Source organism: Melospiza georgiana, chromosome 9 (assembly GCF_028018845.1).
Source record: "Melospiza georgiana isolate bMelGeo1 chromosome 9, bMelGeo1.pri, whole genome shotgun sequence".
Lineage (NCBI taxonomy): Eukaryota > Metazoa > Chordata > Aves > Passeriformes > Passerellidae > Melospiza > Melospiza georgiana.
Window position 1 is genome coordinate 22,886,494 of NC_080438.1, and position 12,870 is coordinate 22,899,363.

A 12,870-nucleotide genomic window follows, 5' to 3' on the forward strand; every position below is an offset into this window, starting at 1 on the left:
AGTTCTTGCTGGTTGTTAAAAATGCAGCACTTTCTATAAACCTGTTTTCATCTGTGAACGATCCCATTGAAATGGTGTGCAGAAGTGCACCACAGCTTTAGGATTCATGGAACTGCCACTGAGCAATGTGATTTCATTAGCCAGCTTTTTCACAGAACAGAAGCTGCTGATTTTCTGTGTTCGGAATAACACCATTTCTGTAAATAAAAATTCAAGCCCTGGGGTTTCTTCTTAGGAAAATTTACTCTTGGACTTCATGTAAACATGACTTTGATTTAATGTATTTTGCCTGTAGGGGAATAGACTGTTAGGAATTCCCTGTGGTTCTAATCTGTTTTAATTTAAACTGTAGCTGGGAGCACTGCAGATTTCTCTGATCCACGAGCTCGCAGTAATAGCAATGAAGGCCCAGACTTTACCACTCCAAAAGCCATCAGCGATTTGGCAGTGCGGCGGGCACGGCACAGGTTGCTCTCTGGGGAATCAGGGGAGAAACGCACCTCGAGACCTGTCAATAAAGTGATTAAATCAGCATCCGCTACTGCCTTGTCTCTCCTGATTCCCTCAGGTAAGAAATGCCTTGAGTGAGGCATTGTCAGAATCTGCAAGCACTAAACAAAAGGTCTGCAGACTGATCCTCCCCCTTCACTCTCCTGGAATAAAGCCTTGGCTGGCAGGAGGGGAGAGAGCTAACTTTTACAGTGGGTTTAATATTTCCTGCTCGCAGGTTGATGAGCACTGCTGTGCCACAGACAGCAGCGCTGTGCGTGTGGTCTGACTGCAGCTTCTGCAAATGGCAGCTGGGCCCTGTTCCTCCCCTGGTTTTGTTTAAATTGACTCCTAGCTGGTCTCTAGACAATGGTGCAGCAAGGAGGTATAGAGACACAAAGTGATTTTAACCCTCAAGGTGCTGTTTTTTGGGGTCACATGCTAACTACAGCGCTGTTTGGGAATGAAATGTGTCTGGTGCATTTATGCACAGGGAACTTTCAGAAACTCCAGATAACTTGGTTGAGATTGAGTACTCAAGAACTGAACAGTGTCGTGTAAGTAACTCACTAAGTCAATGCTGAACTGTTCACCTTCTTGGCCCAGCTATGTCTACAAGGAAAACCAGACCTTTACCATTCCCAGTGCCAGGTGACAACTCCTAAAGAGCACCTCAGCCATTCTGAGCTGTGACAGACTGGTTCAGCAGGAGGAGTTTCTCCCCACAAGGATTTTGTCCCTTTCCAGAGGATCAGACCATGCTGTATTTCCAGGGCTGGGCCTGTTCTTGCCTAGATGGGAGCAGGGAATGCAGCTGGGCCATGAGCAATGCCCACCTGTTCCTCCCAGCAGTCAGCTGGAGGCAGGAATGCACCTGCTCTCGGCAGCCTTGTGGTGATGCACATCACATTTCTTGTGCTTTGGGTGTCAGTTGCTTTTTGAACTACAAACTCCCTCATGAAAACCTCTAAAATGTGTATTTAATCACCCAGCAAAGGTTTCTCCAGAGCTGCTCTCATCTGCCAGGTAAATATGTGCTGGGTGATTCAGCAGGTGTTTCTTAATGGATTAGAGATTACCTTCTACAGCTGCATTTAGTATTCCTGCTCTTTGGGTTAATTTTACTGATGTTGACCAGCTTCACTTTAAAATGAGAGTTCTGTATTTGCTTTTTACTTTAAAAAGCGGATGTTGTTCCACCAGCAAGCAGAGTCAGATAGTTTATCTGACAGTCCAGCCCATGGCTTTTCATTTGGGAAACTTACTCAAAAGTAACTTGTGAAGTTGCTATTCAGTAGCAAAGTCCCTGCAGTAGCCAATAATTTAGATATTTTTGCCCCTGTGAATTTAAAACACTGCCTAGATGTAGTTGTTGTCTGATCACTTACTCATTCCTTTTGTGTTGATACTAACTGATTTGGATTTATCTCAGCACCAGTGTGTAACTTGCACCAAGATCGAGAGACCTCTGATTTTCTGGAGGAGGATAATACATGATAACCTGGAAATGGGGTTGCAGGATTGTGCCTAGAGCAAATGCTCATTGTAAATCCTGGAAAGAGAAGGAGAGAGCACTGTGACCCAACCATAATTCCGTATGAGCAGTGCACTAAATGTACACCTCCAAATGTGCCTTTTTTGGAAAGTCTGCTGTTTGTATTACAAAGCATGAGTTAGTTGAAGCTGCAGACAGACCCAGCTCTGGTGAAGGCCGCCAGCCTTAAGACCAGTAGCAGATACAGTTTCGTAGCTGTTCTCTAACAAGAATTTTCTCTCTTTTGGAGGCCTGTTTTCCTAATTTTTGCTCACCTTTATGTCATCACTGTAGATCACCACACGTGTTCTCCATTGGCCAGTCCAATGTCACCTCATTCTCTCTCCTCCAACCCATCTTCGAGGGACTCCTCACCCAGCCGCGACTTTTCTCCTGCTATCGCAAACCTGAAACCACCAATCATCATCCATCGGGCTGGAAAGAAATACGGTTTCACTCTGCGCGCCATTCGCGTCTACATGGGTGACAGTGATATCTACACTGTGCATCACATGGTCTGGGTAGGTCTCTGCTTTTCTGCACACAGGACCCTCGGACCACAGATGCATCTAGCCAGGGGTGTGGGGTTTAGCTTTAGAGATTGTGTTTTGCCACCTTGTTTTCTCTCTCCTTAGTCACACCCAAAGTTGTCTTTTTGGTGGGAGGAACCCTAGATAAATAACTAAATAACTAACTAAATAATAGCTCTTTGGGTTTTCCAATAGTTTTCAAGCCCATCACAGGACCACAGCAACCTTTCTTTCCTTCTTTTCTCCCTGGTTATGTGAATCCACCTTCCTTCACCTGCAGCACATCCTTAAAGCATGTTTCTGTGTACATACCCTCTTTCTCTTTATTGGGGTTGTTGCATGAAGGCCCATTATAGCTAATTTATTCAGGCTTGTGTTAGTGATTATAACCTGCTTCTGATCAGTTCAGTCTGCTGGGGTTTTCCAAGCAGTTGCTTGGAATTGATTACAAGCCTTAAAGCATCACTGCTGCTATGCTGATTGCCATGGGATTTAGCTCTTGGCTTAGTTGTGAGCTGTACTAAAAGGTCTGGTTTCCATGTCTGTATCGCTTCCTTCCCACTGCTGCTGGTACTTGATCTCTGTGTTCCTTTTGTGTCAGTGTAGATGACTTCTAGGAGTGATCCATTCCCTGAAGCAGTGTTGTTAGGATTGTGTAGGTAGGGACTGATTGCAGTCAGGGTAAAGGTGATTCATTTTTTCCCTTGCACTTCTGTGTTCATTAGGTAATATGGACTTCACACCCTTTGGTCCTTATTTAATACTCATTCTGACAGAAATAATCTGAAACTCATTTTTTGCCTTGGCCATCCCTTGCTTTTCTTTAACAATGCTGAATTTACCAAGATACTCATTTGGAATCTTTTCTGGCTAGAGGGAGAGATGTGCATTCCCCTGCACATCTGTCTCCTTATGGTGAAGGAGGCTTACATTCCAGGGACAGGGGAAAGGCAGTGTGTTCACAGGGGAAAAGTCTAGCATTGGATAGGTTAATAAAGGATGGAAAGTAGAAAAAGAAACTCTGTTTGGGATGAGATGCAATTAGGCATCTTAAACACATGGCAGAGTCTTCCTTAAAAGTCTGTTGGCCACCTTTGGTTCCAACATGTACATGGAATGATGCTGGATTAGAGATGGCAAATTGAAAGAGACTGAATGTTTGTCTGGAAATCAAGAGCATCTGGGTAACGTTCCTGAGTGCTGTAAAATTTTTGGACGTGTGTTAAGCCTTTTGCTTTGGGAAGAGCTGGTCTCTCGATCAGCTTAACCATCCTGGCTGCCTTGGATCAGGATAAGACTGGTGGGATGCTGGGGAGGGGTGGAACAGCGCAGGGTTTTGTGCTCAGCCGCGCCAGGGGTGATTTCTTTCCCCCATCTCAGAAGCAGCTGGGGCTGGCTGTGGCAGGATGTGACATGGATGGGCTTTGAGTCCCATCTGGGCCAGGGGCCCTGCACATTCCCCTTCTCAGGGCAGTCACCCCTTGTTGTTGGCAGCACGTGGAGGAAGGGGGTCCGGCCAACGAGGCGGGGCTGCGCGAAGGGGACCTGATCACCCACGTCAACGGCGAGCCCGTGCACGGGCTGGTGCACACCGAGGTGGTGGAGCTGATTCTGAAGGTAAGGGCTCAGCACTGTTACAGTTTGGAAAACATGAGCAGCTTGTTTAAAATGTGTGTAATTTTGGCATTGTCTGGAATAAAAGTGTGCACACAGCACCTGGTGGTATTTAAGAGCAGCTTTGTACTGGTTGGTGTTGAAATTATCCAGTTAAATTGCTTGTCTTTGATTCCTCTCTGAGCAGAATCTGTTCGCAGAAAAAACACCCCAAAGTTCTGGACTGTTCCAAGAGACAGACATCTTTGGGATTGCAAATAGAGGAGCACTCAGTATTATTATTTTTTTTAACATGAGTGAGACAAGCCATGCTCTGTGTTGCAGATTCATAATGATAGATGCCTGATATGCTCACATCTGCCATCAGTCAGAGCATTGGGAATAGGACTGGTGACAGAATATCACTTTGTTCAAGTTTCCAAGTATTACAAGTATTAAATTGAGTCATTTGGGATCTCAATGGGAGAGGTCAGATGCTGTGTTCTGCCTGCTCTGGGAAGCTTTACCTACCAGCTGGGGTCTGAGCTAATCATTTGTGAAAGCCTGACTAACGAGGGCTCTCTCTCGGCAATTCCTTAATAAATGATAGGTGGAAATGCTGAGGGGAAAAATGGAGTTTGACAAAGGATTACAAAATGGCAGGCAGCAATAAACTAGCAGCCTACCTGCTTTGCCTGCAGATCTGCTTCAAATAACCATGTTTTAAACAATGTCTCTTTGTTTTGTGTCTGACAGAGTGGAAATAAAGTGTCCATCTCCACCACACCATTTGAGAACACATCCATCAAAGTTGGTCCAGCTCGAAAAGCCAGCTACAAATCCAAGATGGCTCGTAGGAACAAGAAGAGCAAAACAAAGGATGGTCAGGAAAGGTTTGTTTTGATGTTTCTCTGTTAAAATTAAAGGGTAACCAAGATAATGTAAAAGATCCTTGGAGAGATCTTGTCAAATCCATTTGCAGATAATATATATCAGCAGATATGTCCTTTAGTTCTTCCTTTCTTCCATTTTTTTCTCTTTTACTGTGACACAAAATTGACTGAAATGTGCTAGTGAAGGTAAATAAATCATTTGGGCTTGTAAACACCTTTTGAATGCTCTTCCCCAGTAAGAAGAAGAGTTCTCTGTTGAGGAAGATCACTAAACAAGCATCGCTGCTTCACACCAGCCGGAGTTTATCGTCCCTGAACCGGTCTCTGTCATCTGGAGAAAGTGTGCCTGGCTCTCCAACTCACAACCTGTCTCCTCGGTCACCAACCCAGAGCTACAGATCCACTCCAGAGTCTGTACACTCAGGTAAAAAAAAAAGAGACATGAAACAAAACAAAACTAAGCCAAACAATCCAGTCAAACAAGAAAAGAAAATGCTGGAGGAGACTTTTGCTGATTGATTAATTTTGGAAATAAAATACACAGCAGCAGGTAGCAGGTCTCTCTGTGAAGCAAATGACAGCGGTGATGTTGATTACCTTAAGGATGGATGTGTTCTTGTTCATTGATTCATTTAAAAATGAAAATCCATACATCCTTTTAAGAATGCATTTGCTGTACTACAGCATCCTTCCACTTTGATGAAAATGTGTGTTATAAGTCACAATCTTTTCGTAGCAGTTTGACACATTTTCTGTGTTCAGAGAAAAGAAATCAAAACAGTGTGGCAAAGTCATATTTGAAAATTGAATCAGCTGCTGGAATAAAGAGATTTGCATCCAGAGAATAGCAATGAAACACGTGGTTTGTCTGATCAAAAGGGTTTTTTCCAAAAAAGTGTTCTCATAGCTTAGTGTTTCTTACTGTGCTCTGGTGTTGGGTGCTAATGATGTGAATTTCCATCAGAAGCCTGGCAATGTTGCCTTCAATATCACTGCTGTGCTTTGGAGTAACATGGCATTGTGTCTTATATTCAATAACTTGTTTTAATGGCCAAATATGTATTAATCTTCTTAGTATTTTTTCTTTGTTCTTTTTTTTTTTTCTTTTAAGTTGGTGGCAATTCTTCTCAGAGCAGCTCTCCCAGTTCCAGTGTTCCCAATTCTCCAGCCAGCTCTGGACACATCCGACCCAGCTCCCTGCACGGCCTAGCACCAAAGCTCCAGAGGCAGTACAGATCTCCAAGGCGTAAATCTGCAGGAAACATCCCTCTGTCCCCGCTGGCTCACACTCCATCCCCAACCCCTCAGTCCACGTCGCCGCAGCGCTCCCCATCTCCATTGCCAGGACACTCAATTGGCAGCTCCAGTATCATCCAGTCTTTCCCAGTAAAACTACACTCCTCTCCACCACTGGTGAGACAAATTTCTCGCCCCAAAAGCGCCGAGCCCCCTCGGTCTCCTTTGCTGAAGAGAGTGCAGTCGGCCGAGAAGCTGGCTGCCTCTCTGTCCTCCTCTGAGAAGAAGCTGGGCTCCTCACGGAAGCATAGCTTGGATATCTCCCACTCTGAGTTCAAGAAGGAGATGTTGCAGCGGGATCCCAGCCTGCAGAGCCTGCAGGAATCTGCCAACGAGACGACGGGCGGCAAACTGGGGCTGGCGGAGAAGGGGATGCTGCAGAAGCCGGGCTCGCGGAAACTGGGCGCCATCCGGCAGGACAGGGTGGAGAGGAGGGAGTCCCTGCAGAAGCAGGAGGCCATCAGGGAAGTAGATTCTTCTGAGGATGAAACAGATGATGGTTCGGAAGATAGTCAGGATGGGAGGAGGGTGGACAAGCCCCGCGGCAGTGGAGACCAAGGCTCGGATTCTTTTAATGAGGATAATAAGTTTTCATCTAAATTGGAAAGCAAGGATAGTATTGAAGATGATGCCTTTCTACCTGAGGATCCAAAAGGTACAGAAGATTTGCAGAAGGGAAGTACTCCACAAGCAAAGCCTGTTTCAGAGCCACTGCAAATCAGTGTGCACCCCTCCCCACCAGAGCTCCCCTCAAGAACTGCTCCAGAAAAACTAGCTAATTCAGAAAAGCCATCCCTAAAATCAGAAACAACTGCAAAGGAGCATAAATTGCCAGAAAACAAAACTTTGGAGTGTTTTGGTCCAAAAGACAGGTCTTCTGAAGCAATCAAAGATCTTGGGAGAACTCCAGGTACTCAAAAACCAGTAGATCTCACAGAACATATGCAGTGCCCATCTATCAAACTCCTGGAACTTGAAGAAGGTGATTCTTCTGGGGCCTCCTGTGGTAAACTTGACTTGAAAGAGCCTGTGCTAACAGAAAGCAGTCAGAAAAACCAGGATTCCAAACCTCTGCTGGCACTTTCCTCATGGTGCCCAGCAAGCACGAGCACTCTTGTCGCGGTGAGCCCCCCAGACCGCGGCGAGAAGGGTCACAAGGAGACACCTCAGCCTGTGGAACAGCACAGCTCCTCATTTCTGTCTCCTGGGAGCGCCAGTGAAACATCCCAAAGAAGTCCCAGCCCTGACAAGCAGCAGCCCAGCTCATCCCAGGCAGAGGGTGCTTTAACCTCCATCAAAACCAGCCCAGCAGGACCCGTGTCCTCCCCACTCCTCATCCCCAGTGCCATCTCCGTGTCCCAGTTGGTGCCCCTGGCCCAGAGCGTGCTGGGCCCTTTGAAGCTCAGCATGTCTGGGTCTGGAGACGTGGAAACGAAAAAGGATTTGGGTGCCCCCTCTAAAGAGGAGAGAGATTTGAAACAAAAAAGGCAGGAAATTTCACAAGTAGCAGAATGTCAAGAGAAAGCCAAACCCTCTAGCACAGAAGGTCTGACCACGACAAGTGGGTCCTGTGCAGAGTCCTTACACCCAGCAAAGCCCTGGGAGTCATCATGTCCTGTGGGGGCCAAAAACGAGGCAACATGTCCTGTGGTGGTCAAAAAGGAGGCAACATGTCCTGTGGTGGTCAAAAAGGAGGCACTTTTTTGCAGTGCTAAAGCATCTGAGGCATTGGCAGGCAGCTGCAAAATCACTCCGTCAAAAGAGCTGTCTCATGCTCTTGGACCAGCAGCTCTGAGAGCGTCCCCTCTGCCAGATGGCAGCACGAGGCCCTGTAAAGAAGGGACTCTGGCACAAGCAAAAAGCAAAGAGGTTGGAAATCAGTTAAAAATACAAGACTTGCCCCTGTCACATGATGATGCTGTAAAGAAAACATAGCAGCATCGCTGGTACTCATGGACTGGAGCGTTCTACATTCAAAATAGAGACTGCATGTTTGAATTTTGTAATATACACTAATATAAAATAGAACTTGTGTACATCTATTTTTGGGAGGGTTTTTTTCATACTGTTTTTTGTGTTTTTTCATCCTTGCTATTCTATTTTTGTACACAGTAGTGCTTGCTGTTTGAGGTCTCTTTAGAACAGGGTATCTTTAAAGCAGGGCTTAAGAAACACTTTGGTTTAATTATTTTTCCCTTCCACGCCTTTTATTTTGCCTGAGTTTAGGGCCTGATGTGCTCTTCCCTCTAATTCTGCATTTATTTGAGATCCCAAAAATTCTGTGTGCAAAAAAGGCAGCTTGTTTTTAAATTTCTGCTTTTCAGCATTCTCTTTGAAATTCCATTGAAATTCACAAATGTCAAGTTTTTGCTCCAGTTTTACAATCTGATGTCCCTTGACAAGAATAAGAGCCTACCCTCTTGTCTGCAAGTTATTCTGAAACTACACACCCTCTTTGGTGCAAGTAAAACCTCTTTGTCACCATGTGTCTTCACAGTCCTGTGTCCTTAGAGGATGTGGAAACAAAGGACTGGGCTGGAGAGACTGGACAGAGAGAGATCCCTGTCCTCTCTTTAAAACAAGTATTTTTCAATGGAATTGTCAGAAAGAGAAATCTCCAATCCATAAGCTGGCTTTTTGGGGGATTGTTTTTACTTATCTGTGTGGGACACATGGCAACTTTTCCTTCTGTTTTTAAAATTTTAGTGATGTTTTATCTTCCTTTCTCTGGCTTCAATTCATAACTTGCCCTGCCTCAGAGTATGTGACCCCAGGAAAGGGGTGCCTGTAGGTTGGTTTTAAAGTAGAAAAATTTGTAGTTGCATATTCTGCAGTGTGTCTGGCAAAGTTATCTCAATGAAAAACGACCTTTGGAGACTTCTCCTTCTCTTGGTGAGTCTAAATAGGTAGGGATTTTAAGGTGTCCCTTAACATTTCTGAACTGGGGCTTGGGAAACTTGCTGAGTTTTCTGAATCTGCCCGTTTTAAAAACAAACCTATGAAGAGTTCAGACTCCTCGAGTTCTGTGGTCAAGCTGCAAGCAGACTTTAAAACACATGTGATATTTTCAGATTTCAGCTTTAATAGCTAGATCATTTCCACTGCTGAGGTCACTTTGCATTAAAAGCTTCCTGTTTGCTCCTAGGTTTAGACATCGCTTTGCTCTAAGTGTGACCGACTCTGGGTGACAGTGCTCCCTGCTGAGGACTAGACCAGTAATAATGCACCAATAAATGTGTTGAGTGGTGATACCTGTAGCACTGTAAGCCCTTTCTTCATCCAGTTAAAAGTTCCTCTCAATGAACACTCCCATCATTTGTCCCAGATTGTGCTCAGCTTGTATCCTAGTCTTGTCTGAGTGGATCTCCCTGCGGATCACCCGCGAGGGATCGCTCCCTGCTCACTGGCTTACTCTGTTAGAGGCAGAATGACTGTGCAACAGTATTCCAGGCTAAAACCCATCTCTGTTGGTCTGATTTCCTTACACTGCTGCTTCCTTCACTGTCTTGGCTTTCTCTGAACTTGAAGTTTTGATTCGCTTCCCCTGAATGCAAATATCTTTATTATATAGGAATATATTTTCTCCATCTCTTTCAATCTGATTTTGGTACAACCCACAGCTCGAAAAAAATCTCTGGAATCTCACGCTGTTTCTTTCTGTGTAGCAGTTGATTCTCCCCATTATATACTTGATTTTGGCTGCTTGGATTTCATTTCTGGACCAAGGTTTGGTTTGGTTTGAGCTTTTCTTTTTTTTAACATGTTTAAATGAGTGTTTACTTTGTGTGTCAGTGTGAACATGTATGGTGTTGCTACTACACTAACCAAAGCCTCAGCGCTCCCAGGTAACACCTTAATAAACCTGGTTGTGGTGGTACTGAGAGCAGAGCCTGCTGTGCTCTCTGCTCTTTTCCCTGGAATTCATAGGCTGCTCGTATACACTTGGTTTGCAATTACAAACCACAGTATTTCCACTGCCTTGTCAGGGTCCTGGGTGTCTCCAGCCTCTCCAAGTGCTCTTGGTGGTGAGTGTCATTCAGTGCTGATTTAGAGCAGTAGCAAGTAAGGAACAGACTTGGCAGGATCTGGTACTTGCCTGGCTGGTTTTCTCCCTGATGGGTTGATCTGCTAAAAAACTGTTGAGAAACAGCGCAGGATATTATGGCATGGACAGGAGTAGTGAAAAGTGGATTTGGCATCCTGAGTCTGTGGTAATTACAAAGACAAGCCTCCTTGACAAGCTGATCTCCTGAGAGCAGCTGACCTTGGCGAGATGGAAGTGTCTGTATAAATTAAGGAGTTGTGTGAGGACGTGGTCTGACCTGGCTGTTCCCTGGGTGGCAGGTCCCCCTTTTCCTTCTGTGTTTAAAAAAACATGAGGAGAAGAATGACCAGTGCTTGTAGGTGAGCAGGGGGTGTGAGCCAGGCTGGGTAACCTGGCTCATCCCCACGGGCAGGGTGGGACCCTGTGACGGTACCAGCTGGAAGCTGCTGACTCCCTGCCTTTGCAGCCACTGCTTCCCATGCTGAATTGCAGAATTATCCTTTCCTAGGCATAAAAGGAGGAGGGAAAACCTTGCTATGTCACAGCTTTTGCTGCTTTTGCCTGTGTTGGTCATAGAAAAGGTGAGGTATGTGTTTCGTTGCCTCTTTTGTAGCTACGGTACAGAGAGTGGTCAGTGCAATTAAAAACCCCTGGGGTTTTGGAAGCCAAAGCCAAACAGCATTGCCAGGAAAGCATTCTAGTGAAGCCTTGTGTCCCCTGCTCTTGCTCAGTCCTGCAGTTTCCCTCAGTGTGCCAGGTGCCCCATCATCCCTGTTCTACCTGCTGTCAAATTTACATGGCGCACTTTAGCAAAGGGTTTGGGCAAAAACACTTTCTCTCTTAAATTTTGATAATAAGCCAGGTAGATACACCAAGACTTATTCCTTGCTCTGCTATAAATTCCTTAAACACCTTCTCAAAAATAAAGCTTGCAAAATGTGTTGGGAAGGACCAGGAAGGTGGAAAAGCTGTGTCTGAGGGGCACAAGTGTGTTCCCTTGGTCTCTGTGGGTAATCCCGAGTCAGGCAGGCCCAAGGTGAGGTGTGTGTTTGGTGAATGAGCCGTGCATGTCACCATCCAAATATGCTGCTTTCCTGCTTTGTTTCCCTCTTCCCTTCTGTCAGCTTGGATGTGTCTCCTGCTCCTCACCTGTGTTGGGATGGTGGCGCCTAATGTGGTTCAGCCTCTGCAGCTCCTCTCTGCTCCTGCATCCCCGCCCCGTGCCTCAGTGTTATTTCTCCCTTTGTCTCTTACTGTTGCAAACTAAGAGAAATGGATGATATTTATTGTAAATATTAGACTTTAGCGTTGTCCTGGCCACTCCTGGGTCTGAATGTTGGAGGCCTTTGGCTGCTGCTGTACTAAAGAGCGCTTGTGGGGGAAGGGGTAGGAGTGACCTGTGGGTTTGTTTGCCACACTTGCATTAAGGTGTGATTTGGAGTAATTTTTTTTTTTGTTGCTTTGTTTTGTTTTTCTTCCGAAGAGGGGAGGATAAAGTCTTTCTCTGGTTTTCTCTTACTGGATGTGAAGGATAATTCTGTACTTCTAGTAGAAGATTTGACAGAAGTGTGTGTTTACGTTGTGTTCGATTACCATATCCAGGTGGCTGTGAGAGCACCTCCTGCGCTGGGCTCTGCCAAGCCGTGTCACTCAGCACTTAGCTAGATAAGAGAAAGTGTGGAATTTCTGTGTTTTTAGAAACTTGAACAATTGCCACATAATAGCGGTGCAATAATTTTTATTCATGTTGTACCTGCATGTCGATGTTCAAATCCTCCTCCAAAATAAATAATTTTTTTTTTTTTTTTACATAAATCCAGACTTGTGTTTGTCTCTTGGTTGGTCTCCCCTCAGTTTCTCCTAGCTCTGGTGGTGGCTGTGCTCCCAACCTGCCTGCTCAACCAGCTGCTTGATGGGGCAGAAAATGGCCTGTGGAGTGTCTGGATACAGGAGTAACTCTGCCAGGCTGTTTGGGATTTTCTGCTCCACAGACCAAGTGTGTGGCTAAGCCAAAGCTTTCCACTCTGAATCTGCAGCCCAGAATTTACCATCCTGTAAGTTTATGTTTTGTGTCCCTGCTGATGCAGGTTCCTGATGGTAAAAACATGTAAGGGGTAAAAGGGGTAAAAATCTGTCAGACGTGAAACTTGGCTGAGCAAGATGAGGATGTGACTGGCCACAACTGCACACCATGTCTGATGGGTTCGGGAATTAGATGCACAATAAAATCCGAAGGGCAGGGACTTGGCATGGGCTTGGATTAGCCATGGGGCAGGAGCCAGCAGGTGCTACACGGTCCCTTTTTCACCCACTCATTTGGGCAGCCTTGATGCTGCACCACCCAAAACCTTTCCAGGAACAGATCTTTGCTTTTAACACTTGCAGGTGTGTGCCCTCCACATGGAAAAGCCTTCAAAGGCTATTCCCGTCCTTGGAAATAGAGCTGGGGAGACGTTCATGTCTGCGGGGGGGGATTGAACTAATCCTCAT

General features: G+C 45.5%; 1 protein-coding gene across 5 annotated transcripts in view; it reads left to right on the forward strand.

The window, feature by feature from the left end:
- Window positions 1-12,157, forward strand: part of MAST2 (microtubule associated serine/threonine kinase 2) — a 187,161-nt gene extending 175,004 nt beyond the window's left edge. For all 5 annotated transcript variants that reach the window (XM_058029787.1, XM_058029788.1, XM_058029789.1 and 2 more), the window contains 6 exons: window positions 353-568; window positions 2,318-2,544; window positions 4,048-4,170; window positions 4,903-5,039; window positions 5,276-5,463; window positions 6,151-12,157. In XM_058029787.1, coding sequence (XP_057885770.1) covers window positions 353-568; window positions 2,318-2,544; window positions 4,048-4,170; window positions 4,903-5,039; window positions 5,276-5,463; window positions 6,151-8,270 — 3,011 coding nt within the window. In that variant the 3' untranslated portion in view covers window positions 8,271-12,157. The remainder of the gene's footprint in view (window positions 1-352; window positions 569-2,317; window positions 2,545-4,047; window positions 4,171-4,902; window positions 5,040-5,275; window positions 5,464-6,150) is intronic.
- Window positions 12,158-12,870: the final 713 nt, after the last annotated feature.